The sequence below is a fragment of the Enhydra lutris genome, unplaced genomic scaffold (genome assembly GCF_002288905.1).
Source record: "Enhydra lutris kenyoni isolate GAN:26980312 unplaced genomic scaffold, ASM228890v2 scaffoldscaffold22, whole genome shotgun sequence".
Taxonomy (NCBI): Eukaryota; Metazoa; Chordata; class Mammalia; order Carnivora; family Mustelidae; genus Enhydra; species Enhydra lutris.
In genome coordinates, this window is record NW_019154106.1 from 2,751,718 (window position 1) to 2,776,020 (window position 24,303).

General features: G+C 56.4%; 1 protein-coding gene across 1 annotated transcript in view; it reads left to right on the forward strand.

Moving 5' to 3' along the window:
- The window catches only part of LOC111150006 (SH3 and multiple ankyrin repeat domains 2), a 397,663-nt gene that overhangs the window by 8,902 nt on the left and 364,458 nt on the right, over positions 1-24,303 (forward strand). The window contains exons 2-4 of the mRNA XM_022507316.1: positions 6,033-6,236; positions 9,692-9,763; positions 11,918-12,026. Coding sequence (XP_022363024.1) covers positions 6,033-6,236; positions 9,692-9,763; positions 11,918-12,026 — 385 coding nt within the window. The remainder of the gene's footprint in view (positions 1-6,032; positions 6,237-9,691; positions 9,764-11,917; positions 12,027-24,303) is intronic.

Consider the following 24,303-nt stretch of genomic DNA (forward strand, 5'->3'; position numbering starts at 1 on the left):
AGGGTCCCCCTGGCACCATTCCCCCCCAAATGCCTTGGCAGCTCTTCCTCTCATTTTTTTTTTAAACTTTTTCTGGGTGGAAGTCCCTGTGGTCTAACGTTGCATTGACGACGGTCCTTTCCTTGGCCCCCTGACCCTGCACTGTAACAATGCATATGTTACACAGTAGGATGTTTACGGTCTTTCAAGCTTTGTCTAGACACTCCCGGACCCTTGTACGATCTCACAGAGCGACCCCTGCCATCACCCACGTTGTACAGGACCCGGAACAGATCTGGAGAGCCGTTGACTCTCTCCCATAAAAATTCTCATGTCCTGTTGTCGCAAATCAGGGAACAGTCTTGTCCAGCTTCTGTCTCTTTCTGCCCCCATAGGCCAACCATTCAGGCATCGGTGGACACACGACGCCAGAGCACAAAGGTTTTGGTCATCTGTGGGTTGTGTGAGTTAGTTGACAACACTGGTGTGGCCCACCCAGAGCACGTGGTGCTTAACAGGAGGCAGAGACTGGGCCAAGGTCACCGTGTTAAGGGCTGTGTTGTTCCCCCGCTGCAATCCCTGTGTAGAAGTTCTAACTCCTAGCACCTCGAGATGTGAGTATAATGCGGAGGGGTCTTTAAAGAGATGATTAAGGTAAAATGAGGTTGCTCGGGCAGGACCTCATCAGATAGGAATGGTGTCTTTTTTTCTTTTTTTAAGATTTTTAAATTTATTTTTGAGAGACAAAGCATAGGTAGAGGGGCAGAAGGAGAAGCAGACTCCCCGACTGAGCAGAGAGCCCCATGTGGGACTTGATCCCAGGGCTGGTCCTGGCATCATGACCCGAGCCAAAGGCAGATGTTTGACCGACCGAGCCACCCACGCACCCCAGGAATGCTGTCCTAAAAGGAGATCCAGACACAGACACACACAGAGGGATGACCCCCAGGACACAGGGAAAGGCCAACCATCTGCACACCAAGGAGAGAGGCCTGAGGAGGAACCAGCTCTGCCCACGGAGGCATCTTGGACTTCCAGCCTCCAGGACTGGGAGACAACGAATGCCCGTGTTTTAAGCCCCCATCCGTGCTCTTTGTTAACACAGCTCTGGAAAACGATGTGCACCGCCTGTGTGGCAGACCCACACTGGGTGTCTGCCTCCGCCTGCCTCCAGGACCCGTGTTCTTTCCCCGGTGTCCTGGTATTCGCAGTTGTCAGCCTCACATGGTGCGGAAAGGCCACAACTCCTCGACCAGCCAGGAGCGTAGCTTCGCTCACTGTCTTCCTTTTAGATTTGAGCTTGGCTGTGAGCCTTACCGGTGGAGGGAGGCGTTTCCTACAGGTAGTCCCCAGCCGACCAGAGCTGTGCTGCTTACAACCCTGCAGATGTGGGTGCCGTCCGCCCTCTCCGGGTCTTGGCTGTGTTCTAACAAGGCAGCGTGTTCACGGTGCCCTGGGTGCAAAGCAAGCCCTCGGTCATGGCAGCCGCCACCATTCTCCCCGAGGTCCAAACCCAACCCTACTTATGTTGGATTACGTCACCAGGAGCGTTCTGTTTCTGGAACGTTCTGTTCAGTGCAGTTCTACCAACATTTACGGAGCTTCAGGTACGAACTAGACATACGCCCTTGTTCTCATGTTGCAGATCATACAGTGTGGAGCTGGGAGCCGGTCGGCTGGGTCTTGGGATGGGGCCACATGTGGGATTGGGCAGACATCTTGGAAGAAGATGTGTGTGGTGTCCCTGTGCTTGAACGTGCCTCCCACTAGGGGGCCAGGGCCTCTGGGGGCTGAGAAAACCTGAGGAGAGCTGGCGCTGGCCCGAAGGAACCCTGGGAGCTTCCTGGACAGATGCTTGAACCGAGGCTTATGTTGTCCACAGAGGCCTGCTCCCACTGTGGGATTTTGTAGATCCCACCCCCTGCCTGACAGAATGTACGTACTGCTCGTCGGGAGCTGAGGGACAGGCCACTCTGATTGGGGTCTCGGAGGTGCCGTTATGTCCACCTGTAAGATTTCTGTATCTTAAGCCACCCGGCTCAGCCCTGACACTCAGGGAAGTTTTCAGATGAATCTGGACATCTCGGTGTTTGGGGTGTCACACCAGGGGATCAAAAAGTGATAGTTACTGAAATGTCATAAGGTAAAGTACATGCTGGTCTGTCCCTCCTATAGGAAAGCAGTGCAAGATGGAGAGGCTGTGACCACAGCCCAGGCAGGAGGGAGCAGGGGTCCGTCGACCCACAGCCCGGGCAGGAGGGAACAGGGATCAGCCGACCCACAGGTTAGACAGGAAGGAACAGGGGTGAGTCGACTCATAGCCTGGGCAGGAGGGAACAGGGGTCAGCCAACACACAGGCTCGACAGGAGGGAGCAGGGTTCAGCCGATTAGCATGGGCTGTGCTCCATGGGCAGTCACACCAGCTCCCTGAGTTCAGTTTAGGATACTCAGTGGTCAGCTCAACCTGGAGGGACGCCAGAACAGGTGAATCCTGGACCCAGTTGGGAAGAGCGAGTGCGGTTGCAGCTGGCAGGTGAGGAGGGGAAGGGACGGTTAGCTGGAGTCACAGGAGCACAGGGACATCCACAGCCTGACATGCCAGACAGTTACTGAGAGGGGTTTGGCATTGCTGGAATGCGTCTGTGTGTGCGTGCAGGTGCATATGTGTACGGGGTTGGGGCCAGGGCCGAGGGTGGCCTTGATAGGCAGGATGTGTCCTGACAAGGAGGTAGGGTCCAGACCAGAGTCACTTTTTCTCTGTGTCCCTTGAGGGAGAGGCAGGCCCTGAGCCCCCAGGCATTTGAGTAACTGGATCAGGAGGGGACACAGGTGACGGGACGGGAGTGACGTTGCTTGGGTCTAAGAGACATGCAGCTGAGCTCAGTGCAGAGGCTGCTGGAGTAACCCAGGTGAGAGAGGATGGGGGTCTGCTGGGCGGTAGTGGGGATACAGATGGGGACTCAAGCATTTGAAGCCATAGATTAACCTCAGCTGATCTGGAAGGTGCAGACCAGAGAGGAGTCAGGAGCATCTCCTGGGTTTCTGGAATAGGAGGTCCCACCACTGGCATTCAGAAGGAGGGTGAGGATAGAAAGAGTGGGGGACTGGGGCAGGGGTAGAGGTGTGGGTGGGGCTCAGGTTGGGAGGGGTCGGGTGTCAGCAACAGGTGGCACCTGAGTGACTGATTTGTCCGTTGGTGTCTAATGCCCCATGTGGTAACCTGGCCTGTGCGCCCAAGTTCACAGTCAGCGGGTTCTTTTGCATTAAACGCCCAGTCAGAGTGACCGTTCCAGTGTCGTCAGGCTGCAGAGCTGGTTCCAGTTATCCTGTCAGTCGTGAATTCATCCGGGGTAAAAATCTTTGTTGCGTGTGCGCTGTTGATCTCCCGAGGGCCCCCACAGCCTGGCCATCGCTGGAAGGAGACCGTAGCCGTCCTCTGTTTTGTCCAGAGGGGCCGCCGTGGTTTACGTCCGTGGCGCACACGCCCAGCATCTTCCCCGACACCGGCGTGCCCCGCGCTTTGTCGCTTTGTCTATTTTTTTAAAGCTGCTGGCGCATCAGAGGCTCGATTTTACTTCTTTGAAAACAGTTATTTAGAATCTCCCAAATTTTGTCCTTTGTTATGGAGATGAAACTGTTTCTCCCTTGTATTGTCCGTGCTCAGCCCTGGCGCAGATTAACAGGTAATTGGAAACTCGGAACAAGGCGGTGTCTCCCTGATCCACAGAGAGCTGGACATTAAGTTCCATCCTTGGTTTTCTCAGGGCTGGTCAAGTGTTCTAGAACCTGAGGGTGGCCAGGTGTGTATGGAGAGCAAGTAACGCATCTGTTAAACCACGAGGACTCAGGGGCCGACTCGACTTGGGTTCACACTGAACCTGGACCACTTTCCAGACCTGTGGCTTTGGGGTCATTACGTGAGAGTCTGAGGCTCCGCTTCCCCATCTGGGAATAATAATAATAGTGATTGTTTTTATATTGATCGTAATAATCATATTTGTTAAATGTAAATATCTATTACATGCATTGTATTGATTGCATATAAATACATAATTGTATAATTATAATTGCATCTACAGCAACAGCAGTAATGATAATACTGTTTGCTCACGGTTGTGGTGAAGTTAAACACAGTTAGCGTAGCTCTTGGCATATGAGGATTCAGTAAACCTTAGCCGTAGCTGTACCGTCACCATCACCACCGTCCTCGCCACCATCATCACCACTACCACCATTAGTGTCTTCTCCGACCAGGCTCTGAGCTCCTTAAGGGGCAAGACCCTGCCTCTGTCATCTCCTGTGTCCCCACCCATGCCTGCCCTGGTGCTGGTAGAGGACCCTTTATGCAGAAGCTAGACGAGCAAAGGTGTTCTCAAGCAGCCCTGCGGTGGCAGTGGCTGGGTTCTGGGGTTCCTGCCACCCAGGCCGTCCCTGCAGTGCTCCTGGTGCTCTGTGAGTGCTCTCGCACCCCCGTAACAGGCTATGCGGAACAGCCATCTCATGCACCGTAGGGAGACCGTAACGTGGCACAGCTCTCCTGACCGCACCAGGTCAGAGTGGGCTGCAGGAAGGTCACTTGTGGTAGGTACCGTCAGTGCTCCACCTGCCACGGGGCCTTCTTGAGGTTTCTTAGAGCAGGACCGCTGGTTGTGCAGGGCGAGCCCACCCAGGGCACAGACTCTGCATCCCCGGCTCTGCCCACAGTGGAGTGGGCACTCTGGGGTCACCCATGATCACCTGCGATCACATGGGTCCCTTGGGAACAGGTCCCAGCCTATGCTCTGCTCTGCCCTCACCCGCCGGAAACCCCTTGGGTGTGGCTGCCATGTGGGGCCCCAGGCCTTCCTAGGGTGCTGGAGCTTGAGCTGGGGGTGTGTGTGGTTGGAACCCAAGGCCAGCGGGGATAGGAAGTGGCGAGTTATCCACAGTCCCACCTGGTCACATCGGACAGATATAGTTTGTTGTGCTGAAGTTTCCAGATACTCTCTTCACTCAGCCAAGGCTGGGCGGGGCTGCGGGCGTCCTGCAGTGTCTCTGACGTGAGCAGCCGGGCCCCACTGGCCTGGTAGCCCCAGGAGGAGCTCCGAGGTTACCCTTGAATTCAGCCTTTGACACTGGCAAGGGACAGACGGAGCATTCATGCCTCCTGGGTCAGGTTTCCCAGACCGTGGGATTCGGGGCTGCCTGCTGAACGTTCCTCATTGTTGGGAGCAGCTGGCTCGGCGGATCTCCCGGGGGCCCAGACTCCAGACCCACGGAGAAGGAAGGGCCTCTGCATCCCGGGCACGCAGGACCCCCAGGAGACGGTGGGTCCCAGCCTCCGGTCCTTTCTGAAGGTTTACGCAGTGATAAAATGAGTTCTTGAGCTCCTGCTGGTGGCCATTCAGTAGAACGTCATTTTAATTCAATAGAAATCGTGAAGTCTCTGTTAGAAGCAGATGCGACCTGGCCTTGGTATTTGGTAGCTTATTCGGGGAATCTCCCAGAAGGGACCTGGGAGTGGGGCCAGGGCGAGGCCTTTAGGTTCTCAGCCACCCTGCTAGGTTTTTTAGGAAAGTGTTTGCAACGGATTTGCAGGCACCATCTACGCTACCGAAGTTTTAAAAAATAGGATTTTAAAATCAAACTGTGTTTCACTGTTGCCTTCCTCTGCTTTGGGAGGGGTGGGGTCAGCGTTGGAGAAGTATGGGTTGGTGTCCCAACCCAGACCTGCTGTAGGGGTCAGGGGCCAGCACTGTGGCCACAAGGCCTGGGATTGGAGAAGCTCCACATAGGGGTGGGAGTGGCCCAAGGCAGTAGGCGGTGTTGGTGACCAGAAAAATCCCACAGGGGCCACGGGCACCTGAACCAAGGCCCCCGAAGCCCACGGTTCCATCCTTGCCCTTGTCCTTTTGTATTTACTCAAGGTCTCCGTCCAAGCGACATCCTGGAACGCCGGTTGGCGGGAGGGGGGTGTCTGCCACTCAGAGGACCTAGACGGCAAAACCTGGATGTCTGTGGCAGGGTGGTGGTGGGCTGCGCCACTGACCCGTATCTCTGTCCCACCCCGCAGAAGTGCATCCGGTTTAACCCGGACGCCACCGTGTGGGTCGCCAAGCAGCGGATTCTGTGCTCCCTGACCCAGAGCCTGAAGGATGTGCTGAACTACGGGCTGTTCCAGCCGGCCAGCAACGGGCGCGACGGGAAGTTCCTGGATGAGGAGCGGCTGCTGCGCGAGTACCCTCAGCCCGTGGGCAAGGGCGTCCCCTCCCTGGAGGTACTGGCTGTTGCCTCGTGGCCTGGGTGCAGGGCTTGGGGTGTGGGGAGGACTGTCACGACACTCCAAATTTGATTTGGATTGGGGAATGACCCTCACATGAAAAGTGAGCTTGGGGTCTTATGGGGACCCTGAACTGTGGGAGTTTCAGACAACGGCGCCGTTTTCGAGCCCTTTGCTTCCGTGCTGTGGACTGGATGAGTCTGTCGGCGAGAGATCTTGGGGCGCACACATGAGGGGTCTGACTCAGGCTCACGTTGCCAGGACCGGCGGGGCCGGGGGTGCAGGATGGGGCTTGTTTCCGTCTCCCCGACTTGGTCTTCCTGCCTGGGGTGCGCAGTGGCCAGGGGCTGTCCAGCAGTGACCCGAAGCATGACGTCCAGCCTCTTGCCAGGGAATGACCGGGGGCCCGGAGCTGCCGCAGCCGTGGGCCTGCCACATGGCACAGCGGTGCGCGAGCTGGGCGCCCGGACGCCCTTCGTGTGCGGCGTGACGCCGGCTGCTGCCGCTCTGAGCCCCGGCCAGCCGCGTCCCCAGGTTTACACGCCGTCCCTCCATGTGGCGAGTGAGACAGTGAGGCAAGCGGCATTTTTCCTGTTGCGCAGTGGGACCGGGCGCGGCGGGCGGTGACGCTCCTCTCAGCCCCGTCAGACAGGGAGAGGCTGCGCGTGTGGAAGCGTGGCCGGCCCTCCAGCAGCCTGAGTGTGTTCGATCACATTCACAGTGATGAGACCGTCCTGAAGTCAGAGAGGTCATGGACCAAGGCCAGACCTCATCCGCACCTTTCAAAGCCCGAGAGTGACTTCGAGGGTGAGGTTAGGGAGACCCCATTTAGACAGAGCCTGTGTCAGACTGTAGGGGGGCGTTTTGGTGGAGGGAAGGAAATTTGGGGCGCCACTTGGCTTCCTGTGGTTCCCTGTTCTGACCTCAGTTTGCTCATCTGTAAAATGGGTATCCATTGGAAAAAATCCCTTACTGGGGGCCTACTAAGTACCAGACACTTTCTAGGCATGTTCACCATGTTCACGAGACCGTCAGGGTCTGGTCTGATGGGGCTGACACTTGAGGGGGAGGTGACAGACCGGGAGCAGTGAACAAACGGTTCATTTCGGGGACTGGTGATTTCCAGGAAAACCCAGCGAGAAGACCGGGACGTCCAAGGTCTACTCTTGATCCAAAAGGCTGTTGAGGGTGGCAAATCTGGTTGGTCCCCCGCTCACTCCCGAGAACCGAATGAGAGGGTTTGGGAATGCAGAGTGACCTGGGCAGGGTGTTGTGCTGTTTCTAGAACTGCAGGCGCACACATACACTCCCCTCCCCCATGTCCCGTCCAGGACTCGTGTCACGGGAGCTGAACGAAGAGGCCTGCGGGGGGAGCGTCTCTGCTCCTGCATGTGCATTGCCCCATGGGGGGCTAGGTCCATTCCTGGGAGCTGTGCAGCCCAAGCCGCCACCCAACCTCTCTGGGCCTCAGGCTCCCAGCTTTCAAAGTGGAGGAACATGGATCGTGCCTGCCCAGGGGGCCCAAGGCTCCAGCGAGCACTCCTGTGCGAGCCGGCGGTCTCCTTGCCGTGAGAGAGTTGTCCTGCCTCCATGTTTCCATCTCCTGGAGCCTCAGTCCCACCCCCGCATCCTCGGTGCCGAGTGAGATGGGCCTGGTGCTCCCCATGTCGGGCGGGCGTGGCTGTGAGCTCTTTGTCGCCGAGGATTTCTGGGGCGTATGCTTGGCTGCTTGGGAAACGTGGAGGAAACAGCAGGAAGGGCTTTGCCGTCTAGAGGCTGCATCCCTCTTTGGCCACGAGCTGGAAATGCTGGTGACTCTGGAAATGGACATGTTCCTCTGAGCACTTCCTGTCCTGCCAAGAGATGGTAGCAGCCCTAGTTTTTTTTTGTTGGTTTTTTTTTTTTAAGATTTTATTTAGTTATTCATGAGAGACAGAGAGGGAGAGGCAGAGGGAGAGGGAGAAGCAGGCTTCCCGCTGAGCAAGGAGCCTGACATGGGACTCGATCCCAGGACCCTGGGGTCATGACCTGAGCCGAAGGCAGACACTTAGCCCATGAGCCACCCCGGCGCCCCAGCCCGAGTGTATTTTTATAACCAGAAGTCCCCGTGACTTGAGTTCCGTTAACCTTGTCAGCTAGTGAGCGCCTGCCTCTCCCGACATCTCTCTCAGTGGCTCCTGAAATCTCAGAGTTCTGCTGGGGGATAGCAGGGGGCTTGCCACAGCCCAGGGCACCAGGCACACAGAACACACTGTCCTGTTGGAATCTAGAACCGGTGACAGAAATCCTAAAATGGGTCTCGGTCCCCACCTGCTAGTTCCGTTCAGGACCAGGGACACCTGCAGGCTGTGGTCAGCACACGTTGTCCTGAAAGTGGGAGCCACCTGAGTGTCACAGAACTTTCCGATTTCGCTACAGGCTTCTATTGGTCCTTAAAAAAGAAAAAAAAAAGACCAAGTTTCAGTCTGTGTGACCAGGGAATTTTGTGTGTGGTGCACACGCTGTTTTTACGTGCAGGGGAGAGAAGAGTAAGGCGGCAGCTTTGGGACCGGGATGTGAGATGAGACAGTGCCAGGATAGGTCCCCCGCTGCCCTGCACCCTCATGTCCCTCACTCTGGGCTCGTTCAGACTCTTGGGGCTGAGGGACGTGGAAGGAGGGGTCCAGTCTCCAGCAGCTGGTGTCTGTCAGGATGCCCCTGGGCCATCCTCAGGCCTCCCTGCCCACAGATCAGGAGGCCAGTCCCAGATGGGGAAGGTGTCCGGCCACAGCTGGCGGGATGGTGGTGGGGCTGGGCTCGGAGCAGGTGCCTCCCCCGGGAATCCTAGAGCGTGCCAGCTTCTGGCCCTCCCCAGCCTTCAGTCGTGGCTCCCGCACATCGGCCCTCAAAGGGGTGGTAACCCCTGGGCCGGGCACGAGGTGGGGGTGCTGGGCTTCCAGGCACACTGACACCCGGACGTTCCTCTTGGGCACTGACCATGTCAGAGCGAACTACTTCGTGTCCGGCTCTGAGGAGGTGCTGGATTGGAGGGAACGAACGTCACCCAGAGTCCCGGGATGGCAGCGGGGACACTGGCTTTGCCAGGCTGGGCTTCCGAGGGCTGGGTGTGGAAGACACGTCCTGGTTTGTTGACGGGACCACGCGCATGGCCATGAGGATGACGATCGCCGCCCATGAGATGCACACCGGCCATGGCTTCTCTGTGGGAGGCTAGGACGCCTCCATGTCCCCAATTGCTCTCGTGTCTTTCCAGCCACGTGTCCACGGACCTTCGCAGGTCTGATTCCTGTGACGTCAGGGGTCTGTGGTAGGAAGGCGGTCGGTTCACCCGACACGGGAGGAGTTTGCTGCCAGGGGCCCCAGCCTCTCGCTCAGCACGAGGCTGTGTTTCCTTGGAACGCCTTGTGACGTATTCACGCGCCCCCTCTTCTCCTGTTTCCGTTTCTGTGCAGTTCCGATACAAGAAGCGCGTGTATAAGCAATCCAACCTGGACGAGAAGCAGTTGGCCAAGCTGCACACGAAGGTAGGCGGGGGTGGCTGGCACGCGCATTGTGGCCTCGCGTCTCACACGTGGCATTACCGTCTCTACAGATCGGGGCGCTCCTTGGGCCGCAGGTTCCTCTTCCTGGGAAGCCTCCTCCACTGCACCTGCCAATGGGCGGGGCCGGGATGTGCAGGTGCCCTGGGGAGCTTCTCCCGCTCACACCCCAAGGCCCGCCCAGCTGCTAGGGGGCAGCGGTGCTCCACAAAGCTGGTGGGAGCTCGGGCGGGAGAGTACGAAGTTTCCTCAAGGGCGGGCTCTGGAGCAGGCTGGGATCGGACACGCACCTGGTGGCGAACGTCCCCGCCTTGCCTGGGTGCGTGTGGCCCATGTGGGCCTGACTAAACCATGTGAGTGAACACGCTCTCCTGTGTGCCCAGAAGGGCATCTACCAGGGCCCCCGAACACAGCCGTTCTGTCCTTGTGACGAAAATGTGCTGGGTGACAAGTCACACGGGGACAGCGTCAGGCGGGTCACCATTCAATGCATGTCCCCCCTGGGTGTTTCTGGGAGGAGTGGAAGCCCCTCTCTCTGAGTCCCCACTGCCGACGGAGAGGACACAGTGACCACAGAGCCAATTAAAGGGCTTGACCCCAACCGCACAGAGGTGAGACTGGCCTATGGCCGGCAGGGGTGTGGAGGAGGGGGCTGAGGTCAGGAGCCTGGCTGGGCTCACAGCGGGGACCCCTGCCCCTTTGTCGGGGCTGTTGTGCGTGTCCGCAGGGTGCAGGGGCTCGAGTGTGACCTCACCCACCTTCGTGGCGAGGAGGATGCCCGGTGTCTGGGGGTGCTCGAGGGTGGGGCGCACAGGGAGAGATGCGCCGGGACGTCGGGATGTGACTGGACACTGCCTGTGGTCCACCCTCGTGCTGCCCAGGCGAGCTTACATGGTGCTGGGAGCTCCGTGGGCACTTGCAGCCGATGGGCTCCCCTGGCTCTTGTTCCGCCCCCATTTGTAGCACAACAGATACGGGGATTTATACTGTGCTCAACCGGTTATGGCGCACCATTACTTACTGATCTGCTCACAGTGTCCGGACGTGGCTGGTGGTGGCCCTTCTGCCTGGCTCTCCCCCTGACGTGTCCCCACCATCCTCTGAGCCCTGACAGCTTTGTGGCCCAGCTAATGATCCGGGTCCTCATGCACCTCCCTGCCCAGCCCTGGAATCCGCCAGAACGGTGGCCTTTCAGCCCCAGGGTCTGCAAGCTTCTAGTTTTTTTTTTGATGACCTTCTGATGCATACATAAAAATGTGCTTTTGGGATTAAAAAAAAAAGCAATTACTACATAGCAGTGGAAACATTAAGTGAGCACAAGTGTATCTGTCTTTGGACATTTGTTAATTTTGGCTCCGGGATGTAGATAGAGTGTGCGGGTGGAGATCCAGCCTGGCCCCAGAGCCCCCATGGCCGCGCCGTGTCGTGGGAGCTGTGTGCGGGGGTGGGGTGCAGACTTGGGCTAGTGACAGGAGATCACCTGTTCAGGTAGAGGCAGATTGGATACTGGGCCCTCTGCTCCGTGGCAGGAAATCATGGTTTCTGTTACAGATGAGACCGGGCTAAGCTGGGGAAATGTCCCTCCCTACCAGGCTTGACCCCCAGGTCATTCTGACCCCATGAGAAGGGATTATCTCTTTTCCCCTTGAATTGCTTCATGGCGAGACATCCCTGTGTCTGTCCATGTAGTCACAGGTTCACTGAAAAGTGGATTAGCTAAGCGAGGGGCTGCCCTTTCTGCCCTCCACTGCGGCTGTTGAAAGCACAAATGTTGGTGCTGGGGCCTCGCTCCCAGGAGAGGGACTCCAAAGCTCGGATGTAGATCCTAGAAGCTAGTTTTCCAGAGTGGCCCCGGTGGCTCATCCTTTCACCCGCGAAGGAAGGTCCTGTGGCTCTTGGCATGGACGTGGAAGGCGAGAGACTTCTAGAACCTTCATCCCAGCAGGCTGCTTGCGTCTGCTCCGCGCCGGGTTCCGTGCTTGGCGCTGGGGTTCCAGACACTGCGAGCCTCTGCCGGGTGGGTCTGTGGCGTCCCGTGCAAGGGGCAGCTCCTTTTCCACAGAGGAGGCCGGAATGCACCCTGGAAGGATGCTTCCAGGGCCCGGAAGACATTTCTGTTTGTTGATTTTTTCCCCTTAGACCAATCTGAAAAAATTCATGGACCACATTCAGCACCGTTCGGTGGAGAAGATCATCAAAATGCTGGAACGAGGCCTGGATCCGAATTTCCATGACCTGGACACGGGAGGTAGGTCCCGGGTGGAGAGGACATTGGTAAGCCTCACGGAAGCGCGGACTCAGTCCAAGAACGTGCCTCTGTTATCAGATCCCACACGCACGGGCAACAGCTACACTGTACGTGGTTTTCGAAAGTACTTTCTCGCTCCCGCTTAAGTTCCAGATGAGAAGGGCTGGCTGAGCTGTGTAGCGAGCACGGAGCCTGGCACATAGTAGGTGCTCGTGCACGGCTGTTGGGAGAGTGAATGAAGGAAGGATGGTAAGGCGCGTGGACCCCTTGTGTGCCGCTGTGGGAGACACACTTACACGTGCACGCCTCACTCCCATGCTGGCGTGTGGGCTGCTCATCGTTCGTGGGTCCAAAGAGCCTGGGGGTTCCCAGATTCTACGCTGTTGCTGTGGGGCTGGACAGTTTCTCCTTCTTTAAACAATTGCAAATGAGCAATGACCTCTATTTCATCTCTCCGCCCCGCCCCCCTATTATTGAGATGCAGTGGATCCCTCATCTTGTTAGTTTCAGGCTAGGCTCTGGATTGGATAATTGGATACATTGTGTCCTGAGGACCACAGGTCTGGTTAACTTGTTACCGGGGTACAGAGGACATGTTACTGTTCTGAGTACAGAGAACTCATTAGCTGTAGTCCTGTGCTCTACCAGGACTCCTACAGCTCATAACTGGGGATTCCTATCGTTGGCCACCTGTGCCATCCCCACCCGCCTCTGGCAGCTGGCACTCTGCTCTGTTTGGGGGTGGGGACTTTCAGATTTGGCATGGAAGTGGCATCATACGGTACCCGACGTCGTTCACGTAGCACGGTGCCCTCAAGGCCTATCCATGCTGTCCTCCTGCATTGCCTTACTTTTTGTGATGGGATCAAACTCCTTTGTGGGCCCAGATGGCTGTTTGTGGGGTGGGCTGTGTCCTGGGCTGTGGGATGTTTACAGCCTCGCCAGCCTCCACCCCAGGCCCCAGTCGCAGTCCAGGCTGTGACAACCAGGCTGTGTGCAGACACTGCCCTGTGTCCCCTGGAGCAGAGCATAGTCACTGGGTGAGAGCCTGTGCAGTGGGACACGCTGAGCTGGGCTGGCCGAGAGAGGGCTCAGGCAGACTTCGTGGCATCTGGGGGCATTTGTCCCTATCAGTTGATAGTGTTCCTTCTGGACTCAGTCCCTGAGGGGTCCCTTTCCCCACCGCTGGGGACCGGCCAGCCCTCCACCTGGGCCACTGTTACCCACATGTGTCCTGCCCTGTGGCTCAGGTACCGAGCCCACAGCAGGTGCAGATGTCAGCTCAAGGATGGAATATTCTCATCATCTCTTGGGGCTCCTCTGACCCCTGCAGCTGGGGCAAGACCCCTCTGGGCCCATCCGGCGGTGCCCGTCCCTGCCCAGCCCAGGTTGCAGTGCTGCGATCCGTGATCACCGCTGACTCGTCTGTCTCCTCAATTAAACTTCTGACCACAGCTTTGGTACCTGAGATGCCAGAAGATGGGACTTGGGGGGTGGCGGTTTGGATGGCACACGTGGCTGGACCATGGAGGTAAAACGTGGAGGGCACATGTGGAGAAGTGAAGTGTCTGTGGTTCCCTCCTCGGGCCAGCCTTTTACCTGGATGTCCACCAGCCTGGCCTCGTCCCTGCCTGTTTCCAGATGATTCCACGAGGGAGGGCAGGCAGTCAGGGAGCCCAGGGGTCTGCCGCAGGCTGCTCTTCTTCCCACATGACCCCCTTTCCGTGGCCTTGTTTCCTGGAACTGGCGTCTTCCAGATTCTGGGCTCGTAGTGACACATCCTCCAGGGCAGACCCTCTCCTAGCTTCTAGAGCCGCACAGCACAGACCCCGAGTTATTTCCAGACAGAGGTCCGCACCGTCTCCCATGGCCCTGTCTGCAGCCTGACGCCACTGGCAGCCGGGGCCGGCTTCTTTCTCTCGGGCGGCCCCCATCTCCACTCTTGGCCGGCGGCTCGCGCCATCGAGCTCTGTGTCCCGTTGGGTGTTGTGTGTGTTTTTCTAATTATTTTCTTGTCTGGACAGATAGACTAGAAACGGTTACTTATTTTCAAGTGTAACACGTCAAGCAGAGACGCTGACACGTGGCAGCCGCCAGATCGTCATGGACCACGCGCAGATCTGTCCTGGTCGTGCCTAACGCTCCCCGAGAAAGCAGAACCTTCCCTGTCTCCTCTTTGCCCATTTTTTTTTTTTAAATTAGTGGACTTCATTTGTTAGAGCAGGTTTAGGTTTACAAGGAAGTGAGTGGAAAGCTGGAGGCTCTGTGGGAGTCCCTGATAACCTCCAGCCCCGCCGTTCCCAGCATCCTGCATTTCAACCAACGGCCACGACAGCTGTCCCTCACCACAGCGACACAGAGCAGCCTCTCTGCCCTTGACGTCGTCTGTGCTCACCCGTTCACCCTCCAGCCCTGCTAACACATGGCAGCGCTGATCTCTTCACTGTCTCCGTGGTTTTGCTTTTTTCCAGAACGTTGTAGCGTCGAAACCATACAGTATGTGGCCTTTTCAAATCGGCTTCTTTCACTGAGGAAGATGCTGTGTTTCCTCCATGACTTTTCGGCTCGGGAGCTCCCTTCTCTGTAGTGCTGAGCCGTTTCCCATCGTCTGGATGGACCCGGTTTATTTGTCCGTCCACCGGCTGCGGGACGTCCGGCTGCTTCCAGGTCTCAGCAGTTGTCAGAAAAGCTGCTACAAACATCTGTGGGCAGGTTTTTTGTGGGCAACGTGGAGCATCGGGGACCACTTGTCCTCCCGCCCGAAGCCAGCATGCCGAGAAGCCTTGACCCTTCTGAGAGAGCTGTCTGTGTGCGACAGTGACCGCGGGAGGCGAGTCCTGCCGGGGGGCCGCCCGGGGAGGTGCCCTGGCCGTGGAGAGTCGGGGAGACACGGTGGCCTGAGGTGTTCCATCGATGACGGTACCTACGGGGCGGGGACATCGGAGCACCCACTGCGGTGTTTCGTGTCTCACGTGCGGTGTGTCGTCCACAGTGGGGTCTCTGGAAAGGTCCCGTCATGTTAGCGGTACAGCGAAAACTCCAGGTGTTGTTTTCTCCTTGTCTGGAAGCCACAGGGACGACTCGGCTGTCACGGGCTGCCTTGAGACAACAGGTCATGTGACCAACCTGTCCCGATTCTCCTGGGATGGCTCACGTTCGGGAACCCCCTTGGTCCCAGACAAACCGGCACAGTCACCCCAAGTGTGACCATGGCACTTAATGATGCAGCTGTAGTCACGTGATTACAGGCGAGTGACGTGGCAAGGGCACGGGAAGCCTCGTTTCCCTCAATCCTCGTGCATCCGGTGAAGCTGGCCCTCTTTGTGCTGCCTCACGTCCCCTCTTACCCTAGACGCCGCACTGTTGTCCTCATTGGCTCTGACCCCGGTGGCCTCTTCTGGTGTTCCAGCAACTGCACGCTGAGCTGGGTGACCTTGAAAGCCACCCGGTGAGAAGCGAGAAAGCAGTCTTCCTCACCCTCCCCTGTGCAGAGGTGAAAGCGGCTTCCCACGTGAGGAAACACCGCGTCCGGACATGCGCCACGTGTAGTTCTCGGACGCTTCTGGGCTTGCACGCGGGGGCCGGAGGTTGGGGAAGCCCCCATCTGGCCGGAGAGATGCACAGGAAGGGACGAGATCTCCATGCAGTGGCCCGCCCGTGAGAACAGCAGCTGGGATTACAGCCAACCGTCGGGTGCCTCGTCCAGTGGAAATGTTCCTAAGTCCCGGCATCAGTCCTATGAAGACATAAAGCCTCGCCCACTGGGGTCCTGGGCGCACCTCCTGCTTTGGTTGGAACCTCTGGGATAAGGTGCATGGCGTTCTAAGCCCTGAGGAAGGAAACCAAAGTAATAATCTGAGCAAAACTTAGCGTAGTGCTTTTATGTCCCCCCGTGCTCCCGAGCCTGCAGGAATCCCGGGCATGACAGCCGCGGGGTATTAACAAAGCCGGGAGCCATCTTTCAACTCCTGAAACGTATGGGGGAGTAAGAGTGGAATTTTCATGGGCGGGGCGCATTTTGCCGGGCACCTGCGATGGGTCCGGACTGCACCCGGGAGAGCCAGCTGCGAGGTTAGTTTCCAGGGCGGTGACGGCTCGTCCCCTGGTCGGGCTCCTGTTTGTCACCTGTGCCGAGAGGTGCCCGGCCCCACCGCGTGTCACCGCAGCCCAGCTCCCGTAGCCCCTGCGCAAACTCCAGAATGGAATTCTCCAGAAATCATTGCATTGGGTAAACGGGAGGGGGGCAGTCTGAGCAGATGCGGTTCTGGAACCTCGTAAATGTCAGCAGACAGAGGGTGGGAGGGGCCTGGAAGTCTGCGGGAAGACTGTGCCGCTCGCAGGCTGGGGGTCCGGGGTGCACTGAGCTGGTCAGATGCGCTGCCTGGTCCCGAGAGATCTGTCTGGAAACGGGAGCTCGGGTGGAACATCCAGTTAGTTCAGGGTCATGTTCCAGCAAGGGTCATAGGTGACTCCTAAGGTGCATGGGGCCGGGGAGGGTAGACCCCTGTCAGGCAAGCAAGGGATTGGGGTGGGCACAGGCATGGGCGCCTGCAGGACGGGCCCTTGGCATTGAGACATCCGCCGGGGCTGCTGGCCAGGGGGAGAGGAGGTCAGTCTGGTGCTTCTCACAGCAACCCATGTCACAACGTGCCCCATGGTCAGGAGCGTCTCCTCAGAGGGCCGGCTGGGGACGGGTCAGCAGCAGCCTCATCCCATCAAACCGTCACCTGCGGCATGAGCCTTGGGGCTGTCCCTTCATTGCCTACACAGGGCAGTGACTCTGTCAGAGCAGCGTGAGGTTTACAGAGTTATGAATATATTCCAGAATGTTCCAGCTGCACCGTAGCCCATCTGCCCTGCTCCTGTCTTACCAGAGTAGGATGCATTTTATAATTAACGAGCCAATCCGGATAGGTTGCTGTTAACCAAAGTGCGTGTTTTCTTCCTGGTTCATTCCCCATCCCCAGTTGGTTAATGTCCCTTTTCTGCCCCAGGAGCCTCATGGCACGTGGCTTTCTTGCTGCCGTGGGACCCTCTTCGTTGTGACAGTTTCTAGGGCTCTCCTTGGTTTTGCTGACCTCGGCCGTTTTGGGAACCGGTTGGGCATTTTGTGGAACGTCCCCCTTGTCAGGGTTGTCTAGTGTGTGTGTCACGGTCAGACTGGGCTGTGGGTTTGGGAGGAGGCCCCCAGGGTGAAGGGCCCTTTTCCGTCACATCCGGGCTCGTGCTCCACACCTGACTCGTCCCTGTGATGCTGGCCCTGCTCACTCAGTAGGGGTGCGCGTCAGGTCTTGGCTGTACGCTCCCTCTCTCTTCCCCTTTATGGACTGTCCTCTTTGGAAGGAAGCCACTCAGCACAGCCCACAGCTAAGCATGGGGAGTTACATGCCCCGTCCTTGAGGACAGTATCCACACATGTGATGGAATTCTGCATGCAGGTGTGTCTTTTCTCCTGCATTCATTCATTCATTCTCTCTCGGTTATCCCTATCAGTGTGGACGGCTGGATGTTGAATTCATCATCTAGGTCAGGACCCAGTGCTCTAGGTTTGCCCCCTGGGAGCTCTTTCAGCCGGCTCCCGAGGCCCTTGGACAGACCCCGTCAATGTGGGTCCTTAGTTTTTGGCCCCTTGCTTACTATCTGGTACTAGAAGACGCCCCAGGCTCATCCTGTGCATTTCCTGCCCAGACCCGGAGTCCGCCAGTCGTCCAGGAGAATGGATGGAGAATGGATGGAGAATGGTCATAGGAACCAGAATCTGTGTGCTCATCGCCGCTGGACGGCACTTGCTCCCAGCACAACAACCTGTGTGTGTGTGCATGCGTGTGTGTATACTCGTGAATGTGTGCATATCTACAAATCCTTCTGTGTGTAACCATCTGTATCTGTATTCAGACAACATGAGTGCACATCGAGGTCTCCAGTCCGATCCACAGCCACGCAGACCAGTGCCGTCCCTTCCCTGGCTATGCCGTCACCTCCCCACTGATAGTGAGAGGCCTGGTGGCCATTCTCTGCCATCTGTTTGTCTCATTGTTCAATCCCAGGACGCGTGAATATTCCCTTAACCTGGAGGACACCACAGTCCTTTTATCACACGGAGGACGTGCCGGTGGTCCGCCAGGCGGGGCAGAAACCCCAAACCTTGTCTCCCTTCTAAAAACATTCAGCTGTGTCTATTGTGTAATACATTCAATATGTTCATACCATAAGGTGTGTATAATTTTTTTGCATTAAAAACATTATTAAGATATAACTTACGTGTGATTCGGTCTTTGTGTTTTATAAGGCTTTATCGAGATACATTTCACGTGCCACTGGATTTAGCCATCAGAAGTGTACAGTTCAGTGGTTTTTAAATATATGCTCAGAGTCGCACCATTGCCGCTGCCTTTAGGACACCCAGGCAGGAGACCTTGTGCCCATGTGCGGTCATGCTGCACGTACTCCCTGGCCCCTGGCAGCCACCTGTCTGCTTCCTGTCTCTGTGGGAGACAGAGTTGCACACTACGAGGTCCCAAGTGACATTTGTTGATGGGCCACTTTTGTTCCCCCACTCATCAGTTGGGGCCACTGGGGTCATTCACACTTCTCGGCTGCCATGGACACTTGTGTGGAGTGTGTGGACGCGTTTTTATCCATCTCATGCACGGACCTGGGGGACCACTGGGCCGTGGGGTAGCTCCATTTGGAAGCTTTTGAGAAGCTGCCGGATTGGTTTCCAATGTGGCTGCACCCTCTGGCATCCCAGCCACAGTGCGTGGGAGGTTCCAGTCCCCGCAGCCTTGCCAACGCTCCACCACCTGTCTCGTTCATTACAGCCGTTGTTGCGAACGTCCCATGTCCCCGTGGTTTTATTTGCATTTCCCTGATGACCCATGATGCCTAGCATCTTTCCCCGTGCTTACTGACCATTTGCATATCTTTGGGGGAAGTGTCTATCCGGATCCTTTAACCCCCGTTTCGATTGGGTTGTGTGCTCTTGTTGAGTGGTGGAAGTTCTTTATATATTCTGGATACAAATCCTTAATCAGATATGTGGTTGCAAATACCTTCTTGCAGTCTGTGGGTTGTCTTTTCACCTCCTTGGTGCTATCCTTTGATGCACAAAAGTCTTTAATTTTATAAATTTTATAAAGTCCGGTGTGTTTCTTCTTTTTGTTGTTTGTGATTTCAGTATCCTATTTTTTTTTTAATTAAAATAGAAATCATGCCTACCTCAGGGTTACAAAGATTTACTCCTGTGGTCTTACCTACAGTTTTCAGAGCTGTAGCTCTTCCATTTGTGAGCCATTCTGAGTGACGTGCATCTGGCATGATGTAGGGCTCCCACATAGAAATCCAGCTGTCCCAGACCATTTGTTAAGCAGCCGACGGCTTTCCCCGTGGTCACGTGTATTTGTAAATAAAGGGGTAAACCCATGTGAGGGATGGCACCGTTTTTCTGGGTTTGCTTATTTTTTCAACAAATGGTGGGAGAATGGTGCTGCAGGCCCATGCAGACTTGATATATGTGACCTGGGAATCTTGCTAAAATGTCAGTTTTCATTCTGAAGAGCTGAGCTGGAGCTAGAGATTTTTTTATTTTCCTTTCTTTTCCTTTCCTTTTAATGAGATTTTACATTTCTTTTTCTTTTTTTTTTTTTTAAAGATTTTATTTATTTATTTGACACAGAGGGAGAGAGCACAAACAGGCAGAGAGGCAGGCAGAGGAAGAGAGACAGAGAGAAGCAGGTACCCCGTCGAGTGAAGAGACCGATGCAGGACTCGATCCCATGACCTTGGGATCATGACCCAACCCAAAGGCAGAGGCTGAGCCACCCAGGCATCCTTCTTTTTTTTTTTTTTTTTTTTAAGATTTTATTTATTTGAGAGAGTGAGCATGAGAGGGAGAGAGAGCACACAAGTTGGGGGGCAGAGGGAGAAGCAGACTCCCCGCTGAGCAGGGAGCCCATTGTGGGACTCGATCCCAGGACCCTAGGATCATGACCTGAGGCCAAGGCAGACGCTTCACCGACTGAACCCCCGCCAGGCGCCCTGAGATTTTGCGTGTCTAACCAGCTCTTGGGCTCTGTCCATGGAGCTCACTGGAGTTCCCAGGTGTTCAGAGCAGTGGTTCCCATGTTGAAAACCACGCAAGGAGGTTTTACCAGTCCTAATCTATTGGGCTCACAGCCACACTGATTAAAGCAGTATCTGGGTGTGGGACTAGCTGGAATCACTGCAGTCAGGTTTGCGAACCCACGTTCTCCCGCCGAGCATGTCCTGGGATCACCGGCCCGTCAGAGGTGCAGGTCCACATTCTTTGTATTAACGAGCTCTTTGGAGGATTCTTAATTCATGCCCATGTCTGAGAACCACAGGTCCAGCTAACGAGGAGGGAATCCCTCAGTCTCCTCTCTGGTTCTTGGGAACTTTGAGGTGTGGCCTCAGGCCCCTGGATTTGTCACAGAGATGGAGATGAGCCCACATCGGTGCTGTAGGAAGCCTTCTCACCATCAAGGCTGTGACATCTGGGGACATGTCAGATTTCTGCTGACCCAGAGGAGAGGGGGCCGAGGATAGGCAGGTGCGTAGCCCCACTTCTCTGGCTTTGCTTCCACTTCTTGGGTGTCCCCTGAAAAGGAGACATCCCCTTTGTGTGGACTTCTGGAACATTCTAGCGGGAGGCCGCTTCTCCCCTAGAGGGTTAGCAAACACAGCTTCACATGGCTTTTTCTGAAAACTCCTGGTCAGGAGTGTTTCCTGGTCATTGTCCCCAGGGTCGCATTTTGGATGGCAAAACGTCTGTCTGACGCAGAAGGGGCGTGTCCTGTTTTAGAGAGACGCGTTTTCCTAAAACCGATCGCTTTAGGAAAGGGAGGATGAATGTGAGTGAAGGCAGAAGCCTGACTCCCCCGGGACATTGTGCCTCTTACGTCTTGTGGGGGGTCTGTCTCCATGTCAGGCAGGTGCGGCGAGTCTTACCTGGGCTGTTTCTGTAGGTCTGTTTTCTTCGAGCTGCTGGGAGCTTTTTCATTATGAAGCACTTTCCGAGCTGTGACTCCCTGTTGCCCTGCACTGTGGGCGGGACAGGGTGGTCTCTGCAGCGCAGAAGGGGATCCAGGCCCTGTGGGGTTCAAGGTGTCCAACCACGTCGCAGCTGAGCCCAGCCTGGAGCACAAAGGGTCCAGATGCAAAGCCTGGTGTTTCCTGCTTGGGACATTCTGCAGGAGGCGTGCAGGCATAGGGAAGGGGGTGTGTGATCTCTCAACTGTGGGTAATTTAATAATGAGTTTTATATTAGAAAGCAACACTAAGATAATTGAATGCACAGGTTGTACGCCCTCTGTCGCTTGTGAGCCCAAATACTAATCTTCTGATTTATTCTTTTTTAACTGCCTGTGCATATGTAGGACCTCATGTACATCCCTCCTGCCCATCTTTTCACTCACCCATCTCTTCCTCTCCCTTTCTCCCTCCCTCTCTCCTTCCCTATATCTACCCACCCACTCATCCATCTACCCAGTTATCCATCAACCTGTCCATCTACCCATCCATCCACCCACCCATCTGTTCCTCTGTCTGTCCATCCATCCGTCCATCTACCTGCCCATCCCATCCATCCATCTATCCATCCACCCACCCACCCATGAGTCCATGCACTCATCTGACCGTCTGTCCGTCCATCTGCTTATCAAAGCATCTACCCAGCCCCTCATCCAGCGATCTTTTACCTATTTATTTGCCCGTCTTACAGAAGCTCGGGGATACTGTACTCACTGTCCTCCTGGGGCAGCCACACAGCACTGAGTAGGTGTGGGAATGTTTGTTTCCTCTGCTCCATGTTCTGGGAGCATCGAGACTGTCCCTTGCTGAGAAAGTCACATGCAACTGTGACCAGGCTGTGGTGGGGTGGGAATGCTACCAAGCATTGGCTTCACGGTTCATTTGAGAAATTACCGTTTTCGTTATGTAAAATCATGAAGTCCTTGCACAGGCTTGGAAAAATACGGGGAAAAAGTCGTAACAAAGAGAGCAAGATTTGTGTGTCTTTGCGAGACGAACTGCTCCGGCTGGTGGTCTCGGAGGGCGCACCTGGGGGTGGGCACCATCCAGTGGGTGACACACGCATTCTGGCCTCACAGGTCCCCGTGAGGTGGGGGTCGGGCTTTTACCCTCGCCTTGCAGGGGAGGAGACACCCAGAGGGTCTGGGGCACCTGCTCAGGCCATCCAGCCTTCCCGGAGCGGAGCTGGGTTTTGCTGCCACCGGGCCCTGTTCCTCCAGGAGGAGCCGCTCACCCACACGCTTGGCTTCCGAGGTCTTTGTCTGGCACTTCGATGCTCCCAGAAGCACCCCTGGGCCCGGGGTGCACACTACCTGCAATGCACAGGGCCCCCTCCCACTTGCCTCCGAGTCTGGAAGGTTGGAAGCCAGCCGCTGGCGCCCTTACACTGTGCCTTCAGCTCCCTCGTACCTCTCACCCCTGCAGACCCTCCTGCTGGTGCCTCTCGAGGCAGCCGGGCCGGTCTAGGCAAGAGGTAGTAGGTGTTCACGACTGTCTGGGAAGAGGAGAGCAGTTTCTGCCCCATTGGGTGTTCCCATTGAGAGACACGGGGGCCTTGTTGAGGTTCTAGTGCATTTACTGTAACTGAAGTAACTTCAAAGTGGAACATTTTCAGGGAACTGTGGTGCAGGTGGCACGGGCACATGGCCGTCAGTCACGCAGACCATGCGAGCCCCTGATGGCCACACATTCGCAGGTGGGATGGCGTCTTGTGGGGGTGGGTCCGTCAGCACCATACCAGGTCTCACTGGACGCCCTTCCCAAAGGGTGTGCCAGCTGGGGGCTCTCTCGAACTTGCCGGGGTGTCAGCTAGGGGGCTCTCCCGGCCTCGCCGGGGTGGGTCCTGGTCAGGTTTGAACGCGGCGAGTCTGCAGTGCGTCATTCGGGCATGGCTGTTGGAGGAAGTTACCTCTTGTCATGGGTATCGTCCAAGGGCTGGAGGTCCCCTCAAGTATGTAAGATCTCCTACCATTAACAGGGTGCCTAGTTCTCTATTCAGCGGCTCTTAGGTGCCCAGCACCGTCCCAGGACCTGGCTCTGCCGAAGGGGTCTGTGGTCTGGAGCCAGAGGTGGGACTCCAGCCTGGGTCCCACTTGCATTGGCCATGGATAGACAGCCAAATAAAGAATCCTAATAGTTTTGAGGGCTGACCGCCCCACATGTGCATCAGGCCTAAACTGACCTCATACTGAGGGACCAGCTTCCCCAAGTCGCTGTAAGAAATTTGACTTTGAGGTGGACATGCTGGTGGCTCCAGAGGACGGGGCCTTCCACGCACTTCCGCTGCCCCCCAAGGGACCGATCCCACGCCGATGCCGTCCCACACCTGTGGCCAGGATGCCGCTGGGGCTGAGGCAGTGAAGCCCGGACAGCTCCCTCTCCCCCCTCTACTGGGCAGGGGTCTCTCCCTGAGTTTGCATCTCTCTGCACGTCTGCCCCACGTGGGGCTCCCGCCCTGCTCCACGCCGTCTCAACCCCCGACACCCCCGCACCCCTTGTGACACCTTCAGTGTGGGGTGATTCCCCTGACGAGTTTAGAGAGCCCTCAGAACAGTGCTCGTTCGTGGGTAAATACGGCTGGGGATTAGGGCAAGACGGGAGTGGCAGAGCTGAACTCAGGATGCGGCTGCCCTTCCTGGGGACAGCCGGGGACATGACCGAGGTGAGGTCACAAGGGAATTCAACCCCAGATCAGATGCCCCAGTTCTTCTATTCGCAAAATGCGCTTAAAGTCAGAACGACTCATCATCAGCCAGGAGTGTCTCTGGGTCCTGGGGACATGCACATTGTCCTGGCGCTCACGGCACTCTTCTAGCAGGTAAAAAAGCCTCTCTGATTGAGCACATCAGGGCCATGTGCCTTGCTTGGCAGTGGCGATGGTAGGGAGAATGAGCAGAAGAGAAGGTGGTTTAACCAAATACCGCTGTCCCCATCATGGCCAGCGACAGACTGGTCCTGAGTCGGCTGCCCAGGGTGGCGGGGGACCCTTTGTAACTTGTAACCTTGTCCCCATGGGGGCGGGCCCCATCATTCTGTCTCCAGGGCTTCTAGCCCAGCCCTCTGCTGGTCATTTATTGTGCTGACCCCATTCAGGTCCACCCACCCAGACCCCAACCTCCATGGGGCATAGACTCCACACCTCCCTTACTCTGTGTGCCTGCAGCCTAAGTGTGGCCGTCCTCCAAGATGCCCAGTAAACGTTGTCACACTGAAATGCGGAAAGGCGGGC